The following is a 7,957-nucleotide window of genomic DNA, read 5'->3' as shown; positions in this document are numbered from 1 at the left end:
CAGTAACTGAGAAGATCCAGGAAATAATACAGTATGTCTCAAACAGGGCCTTCATAGATAAACTGGGAACTCTTTAAATTTGAGGTTTCAAAATTCCTAAGAGAATATGGATCCACTTTAGCCAGAGAAAGAAAAAAAGATGAAACAAGAATTATTACTAACACAACTGCCCTTACCCAAATTAAGCCTGAAGATTTAAATTTACACAAGATGAATTAAATGAAATATACAGAGAGAAAGCTGAAGGAGCCTTTGTAAGATCAAGGAGCAAATGGCTGCAGGAAGGAGAGCAGAATACTGCATACTTCTTCCAACTAGAAAGATCCAGAACAAACTGAATTCTATCAGGAAACTCAACATTAACGGAGACATCACTGACGACTCACGCAAGATAGCAAACTACTGCTCTTCATTTACAGAAACCTCTATACGTCAGATTATAATTAAACCTTCTCTCTAATACAAAATCAGTTTCAGACGACATGAAAGATCTCTGTGACGCTCCGTTAACAACTGATGAAACCCTACTGGCTATTAAACGTCTTCAACTCAACAAATGTCCAGGTGTTGATGGGCTAGCTTCTGTGGAACAACCAGCCCCTCTCCTCCACGGTCTGGACACACAAAGCATTAAAAATCAAATCCTCCCACCTACTCTTTCCCAAGGATTATTAATCCTAATCCTAATCCTAAGAAAGATTCCCTACTTATTGATAATTGGAGACCAATTTGTCTGCTCAATAACGACTATAAAATTTTAGCTCAGATTTTTGCAAAAAGAATAAAATTAACCGTGGATCATATAACTGATGAAACCCAGTCTGGTTTCTTGAGACATAGACACATCTCTAACAATATCAGACTGGTACTGGACCTTATAGATTACATGACCTTTACAACGACAGGTCTACATTTTATTCCTAGACTTCTGTAAGGCCTTTGACACAGTCGAGCACACTTTCATTTTTCAGGCCTTAGATAAATTTGGTTTTGGTCTTTTTTTTGTGCATATTAAAACTATGTATAAAAATGCAAACTGCTCTATTACATGATATTCTGGGACCTCTCCTAGGTTTGAGGTTAATCGTGGTGTCAGACAGCGTTGTCCTATCTCCCCCTACTTGTTTCTGATCTGAGCTCAGCTACTCTCTGGTCTTATTAAACTAGCCCCTTACAGGGTATCTCAGTTGCTGGAAAGGAGATCATCATCAGTCAGTTTGCAGATGACACTACCCTGTTCTTAAAGGATGCCTCACAGATTCCAATAGCCATAAATACAATTAAGTTATTCTCTCAGGCCTCTGGGCTGTACTTAAATACTAATAAATGTGAGCTGCTCCCCCTTAAAACCTATAATAGTCCATCCATCTCTAACATCCATATTAAAGAGACTGTCACTGACCTTGGTCTAGCTCTCTATCAACAGTAAACAAGACACCTGATGCTCTCTGAACTTTAGTCCTATCATAGAAAAAACACAGAAAAGATTGAATCAGTGGCTCCAGATGACTCCTACACACACGGTGGCCTTCACTTCCTTGATTTCTCCACCTTAAATAATACTTTCAAGATAAATTGGATGAAGCAGTTTCTTATGAACCCTAACTCTATATGGAACCTCATTCCTAATCACGTATTCTCTAGACTTGGTGGCCTCAGATTTCTTTTATTGTGTAATTATAATATTGAACAAATTCCCTGAAGTCTTTCTAATTTCATTAACAGATGCTTCTTTCCTGGAACATGAGATATAAACACAACTTCTCACCACACAGATATTATATCTGGAATAACAGAGACTTGCTATATAAACACGAAACATTGTTTTTAGAAAACTGGTTTGGTCATGGTCTTTATGTGGTGACTCAGCTGCTCAGCTCTAGTGGTGAGTTAAAGTCCTACACTGAACTTCTACACAAGTATAATATTCCTGTTCCTCCCAGGCAGTATGCTCTAGTCTGTGATGCTATCCCCTCTGGTGCTCTCTCTCTTCTTAAAATTCTTTCCATGACTCCTCTGTATTACCTTTGAATCCCACTGTTACTGAGATCAAATCTGTTTCTCTACTAATAACAGAAATAACAACCGTAACATACGCACTCTGTTTCTAAAAGACAGTGTATCTATCCCAACAGCGCTTTCACACTGGAATAACCTATTTCCTGACACAGAATGGAAGAAAGTACGGTGTTTATCTTCTAAATATTTGATTACAAATAAAATTAAAGAAGTGTCTTTTAAAATAATCCATCCATTTACCCATGTAAGGCTTTTATGCAAAGATTCAAAAAGGACATTACTACAGACTGCTCGTTCTGTCAACAGGCTCCTGAGAACCTTGAGAACCTTGAGAACCTTGATCCTTTACTCTGGTCCTGTCCCCACTCTTCTACCTTTTGGTAAGATCTCTGTTCATTCATCTCTCAACACATTCTCTCTGATTTCTCTTTCTCCTCTCTATCTCTTAAAGATGTGTTGTTTGGCTTCTCCTCATACCCTCCCAGACGTCTGAATCCAACCAGTTCTATATTATTAATCTAATTTTAATACTAGCAAAAGCACATATACACATAATGAAATGTTCTAGTTCCAAACCTTCCTTTACAGCTTTTGAACGAGAATCCAAGCAAAACATCAAGAGTATACTATTCTCTAAGAACTCCAAAGCTCTCAAAACCCTCGATTTATGTATATTATTCAACATATTTCTTTCCTAAAGTTCTGTATGTGGTATATACCCTCTGGCAATGTTTGTAATCTGTACCTTACCGTACTCACTTTATTAACTGTATTTTGTATCATTACTTCTATTTTGCAAAAAATAAATAAAAAGTTTCATTTAAATGAGATTTTATTTTCTTCTTCTTCAGTTTTGTGTCAACATTGTGTTTAGATCCACTTCCTGTTTAGTGACCAACAGGAAGCTAGCCACAACGTCACTCTCGTCTGCCGCCATTTAACTCTGAGCGGTTGAGTTCATAGACATATATGTCTATGGTTGAGTCCACTTATCTGTTTCTATGTAAGATCTGATTGTCCTGGACAAGATTGGATCCCGATTGAATTTTATAAAATATTTTTTGATTATATAAAAGATCCCATTCTAGCATCTTTCAATTATTCTTTTGAGGTTGGTAAATTGTCTGGAACTCAGCAGGAGGGACTGATCTCTCTTCTCTTAAAACAAGTAAAGAGGCAAATGGTCGATATAAAGATCCAGTTAAATTAAAAAATTGGAGACCCTTAACCCTATTGTGTTGTGATAACAGAATATTGTCTAAATGTATCACCTCTAGAATTAAAAAGGTTATGCATGGAATTATTGATAAAGATCAGAATGGATTTATTGAGGGTAGATTTATTGGGGATAGTATAAGACATCTTTTAGAAATTCTTGAACTTTATGAGAAAGAAAAGAAACCTGGTTTAATTTTTGTGGCCGATTTTGAAAAAGCTTTCGATACAGTGAAATGGGAGTACATTTTTAAATGTTTGGAATTTTTCAACTTTGGAACTTCTTTGATAAATTGGGTTAGAGTACTATATAATAATTCATCAAGTAGAATTATAAACAGCGGCCATCTATCACAAAGTTTTCTATTATTTAGAGGAGTTAGACAGGGTTGTCCACTTTCCCCATATTTGTTCTTGTTGGTAATAGAAACATTAGCAATAAAAATCAGGAATAATATTAGTATTAAAGGTTTGAGTAATTATGGGGTAGAATCAAAGCTTTCGTTATACACGGATGATATAATCTTCTTTTTATCACCCAAAGAAAAGTATTTGAATGCATTACTTAAAGATTTGGATCACTTTGCAGAACTGTCTGGTTTGAAGCCAAATTATGATAAATGTATTATTTTTCGATTAGGCTCATTACATGGAACTACATTCAAACTTTCATGTAATTCAACACTGATGTGGTCAGATGGACCAATAGATATACTTGGTATTCATATTCCAAAAAGGATTGACGAATTGCTAAAAAATAAACTTTGAGAATAAACTTGAAAAAGTGTTATGTCCATGGAAATCAACAGCATTATCTTTATTTGGGAAAGTCACCCTTGTTAATTCATTGTGTACCTCTCAGTTTACTTATTTGTTAATGTCTCTTCCATCCCCTGATGAGGTTTTTTATAAGAAGTATAATAAATTAGTCTTTAATTTTATATGGAATAATAAACCAGAAAAAATTAAGAGAAAATACTTATATAATTCTTTGGATGAAGGAGGTGTTAAATTAATTAATCTCAAGGCACTGAATCTGTCCTTAAAAGCGTCTTGGGTACAAAAAATATGTTGTAATCCTAATTGGAGTTCCTCATGCTTCTTGCGTAATATACACCCAATATTTAAGTATAATTTATTTATGTTTGCACAGATTTCAAATATCCACTTTCAGTGTCTGCAAAATATTTTTATAAATCTATCACCTTTTTTTAAAGGTATGATACAGGCATGGCTACACTTTCAGTATTTTCCACCTGAGTCTGTGGATGCCATCTTGCAACAAATGATATGGTTTAATTCTAATATACTGATTAACAGATTACCTATTTTGTGGGAGCATTTTGTTGAAAAAGGCATTATCTTTGTAAATGATGTAATTGATTTGAATGGTAATATTTATTCATATAAAAATTTCTGTGAATTATTTGGTAAATTGTGTTCGGAATTTAGATATTATCAGTTGGTAGCTGCAATTCCCTTTGATTGGAGGAGAAAAGTTAAAAACGCAAAAAGAAAATTGCTGGTATGTAAACCTCTTATAAAAAATTATTTGTGGCTTAAAGGGAAAAAGATAAACCCCTTTATGTACAAGTTTTTCTTGAGGGCATATAATTTGAAGAAGGACCCAGATAGATTTCAATCTTATTGGGAGGGGATATTTGATACCCCTTTGCCATGGCGACAGGTGTATAATTTAATTTATAATTCTATTACAGATACTAAATCTCAATATTTCCAAATTAAAATTCTATATAAAATTTTGCTCACAAGAAAAATGCTTTGCATCTGGGGGTTACAAGAGGACCAAAACTGTCGTTTCTGTAAAACTGAAATTGAAGATATTTTGCATCTTTTCTGGTTTTGTCCACATGTGGCTATGTTTTGGATGACCCTGGAAAAATGGTTAGCTTTAAACTCCCTTGTATTTTCAATGTGCCCTCAAACAATTATCTTTGGTGAATTAAGAAATGGATGTCCAAGTGTTTTAAATACAGTTATTTTACTGGGTAAGAGATTTATTTTTGAATTGAAAGGAAAAGAATTTTTGACATTGTTTAATTTTCTCTCCCTTTTGAAACATTATTTTAAGTTAGAGGGTATTATTGCAAATAGACAGCAAAAGACCAAGGAGTATGAAAGAAAATGGTATGCACTAAGGCCTAGTTTAAAAGACTGAGGATAATGAATTGTGTCCCTTTTTGTGTGTGTATTTTCCTTTTGTGTTCTTGTGTTCTGTATTTATTGTTTCAATGTAATTAAAAAAAAAAAAAAAAAAAAAGATCTGATTGTCTGTACTTTTCAAATGTTCAATAAAGGTTTGCATTAAAAATAATAATGTAACCAAATAGACCATCACATCAACAACATTCTCAGCATTAACTTTAGGCTACATAGTTGACATTAAATAAACACAGTCTACTCTAAAGACAAAATCTGAAAATATAAATGAGGTCACCCAGAACGTCACCGCGTGACGCTGCTGACACGGACACGAGGCTCGTTTCATCACCATGGACACCGCTATGACATCACACAATCTGCGCTGGGACGTTTACAGACAACCTCCGCAATGAAGACAAGTTCCTGAATGTCCACCTGGCCAGTAGGAGGCTTATAACACAGGCCTACCTCACGTGACAGCCAAGTCCATTGGTCGGTGTGTCTTTGTGAAGTGGGCGATGGCAGCGTCATCAAGAAGTCCTGTCTCTATGGACATCAGCGCCAAAGCTCCCAGGAGGTCCTGTCCAGTACTGGTCCTGGTCTGCGTCTTGATGCGCTCCAGAGCCGCTCGGTCCGCTCCACGGAGGAGGTGGACACGGGGACACAGCACCAGGCAGGTGAGGCGATACAGGTGACCGTCGCTTGCAGGTGTGCCGCAGAATCTGGATGTCGGTGGGCTGACTTTGTGAGGCTGACCACTCCTCCCTGACCCAGGTGGACTGACCCAGGTGGACTGACCCAGGTGATGACTTCAGGTGTAAAGTAAATAACTCCAGCAGCAGCCTACAGCCTGTTTGTTTTATTACAGCCCGTCATCCATGATATCACTGATCATTTCCGGTCTTGAAATGCCTTTCCACTTTCTTAACCTTTTCTTTTAGTTCCAGTTCTGGAGTTGGTCTTCAGTGTTTTATTATTTGAAGTTTTCCTGTGAAAGGTGACGCTATCAAGCTACAACGTCACTCTCATCTGCCTCCATTTAACTCTGAGCGGTTGAGTCCAGTTATCTGTGTCTAGGTATCATCTGACTGTCTGTACTTTTCAAATGTTCAATAAAGGTTTACATTAAATGTAAAAATAATAATGTGAGCGGTTGAGTCTCACCACTCTGCCGAGACTCCGATGTTCGGACTTCCGGAAGGCCTACGATCTTTTGTTTTAGTCCCGCCCACTTGAAATCAAACCGTGATTGGTCAATTTCCCCGTCACTCTCCAAACCAGAACATCGTGAAGTCCTAACCAATTAACGAGCCAGCTCACGGGGCCTTGACAGAGACGGACGGTTCTGATTGGATAACATGTTTTCATTGCTGATGTGAACTTCTTTAGACCTTCTCTGAAGGTTCCCCACTTCCTGTTTACATGGTTCATCTGGTAAATCCTGATCAAGGAGCAGCTCCTCTAGAGTGAAGACAAATCAAGTAGAGATCCCCCTGGTGTCTGGCTGCAGTATAGGTCATAAGCTCCGCCCCCTCCATGTTAGTGGGCGGGGCTTGGGCCAAACTAAAACACTAAAATACACGTCAGATAATTTTTCAAGGATGGTTTCTGTCATTTTATGTAGTTAACATAATGTTGATGAATGTTCACGTGTCTTTTTGTTGGATACGTTTGTTTTGACCGTGAGACGTCAGTGAATCAATGAATCAGATTTTTAGTGTAAACTTTATTTTTTTCTTCTTTTCGACACAAACAAACAAACAAACCAAGTCTTCACAGTTAAAACATCGTCACGGCGTCAACAACATCAGTACCATCACCATGCTTTGGATGTTTCAAAATAAAAGCAGCAGCAAAGAGAAACGTTTCTTCTTCTTCATGGATGAACATTCAGAGTAGCACCAGAAACAAAAGACAGAAACGAAGAAGGCACTTTAGTCTGGATCAGCTCCGTCTGGTTAGAAAGACAAAATAAATCAAGTTTCATTCTCCAGGTTCCTCTGAGGTCATGAATCACTGATGATCAGAGCTGAAAGGAAACCTGGACCAACTGGTTCCAGATTCAAACCAAGTGAAGAACGACAGGAATGTTTCTATTCTGGTTTCTATTTAGTTTGATTGAGGAGCTGATGGTGCGTTCAGGGACACGTAAAACTAACAAGACTAAACGTTAACGTGGACGTGTCCTGTGGACGTGTCCTGTGGACGTGTCCTCTGCCGTCTGACCCCTGCAGGACGCCGTAGTAGAACTGTAAACATCAGCTGACGGTCTGCGTCTGCTTCCTGTTGGTCGTGGGTTCGAGTCCCTCTGGATCCACTTGTGGTGCTGTTAAGGCGTTTTAGGTCCCAGTGATCACAGACACCGCCACACGAACACACTGAAACACACAGGAAGGGATTTAATTCACTGACTCAGCCATAACATTATGACCACCTTCAGGCATCATTAGAGACATGTTTGTCCGTTTGGGAAAATGTTTCCTCTTCATCATGTCAGTGCACGTGGTGCAGTGTTTTATAATAAGGTCTCTACATGTTGAAATTAAAAGAATAAAAAAAA

The 7,957-nt window shown here is 37.5% G+C and overlaps 1 protein-coding gene across 2 annotated transcripts in view; it reads right to left on the bottom strand.

The window, feature by feature from the left end:
* Positions 1 to 7,081: 7,081 nt before the first annotated feature.
* Positions 7,082 to 7,957, bottom strand: part of LOC311500668 (echinoderm microtubule-associated protein-like 6) — a gene marked incomplete at its 5' end in the record, with an annotated part of 34,257 nt that continues 33,381 nt past the window's right edge. For both annotated transcript variants that reach the window (XM_084562200.1, XM_084562201.1), the window contains one exon: positions 7,082 to 7,775. In XM_084562200.1, the coding sequence (XP_084418326.1) occupies positions 7,751 to 7,775 (25 nt within the window). In that variant the 3' untranslated portion in view covers positions 7,082 to 7,750. The remainder of the gene's footprint in view (positions 7,776 to 7,957) is intronic.

This window comes from Chelon labrosus (assembly GCF_963514085.1).
Source record: "Chelon labrosus genome assembly, chromosome: 15".
Classification (NCBI taxonomy): Eukaryota; Metazoa; Chordata; class Actinopteri; order Mugiliformes; family Mugilidae; genus Chelon; species Chelon labrosus.
Note: the sequence above shows the minus strand (reverse complement) of the source record. Positions and strands in the feature narration are given on the sequence as shown.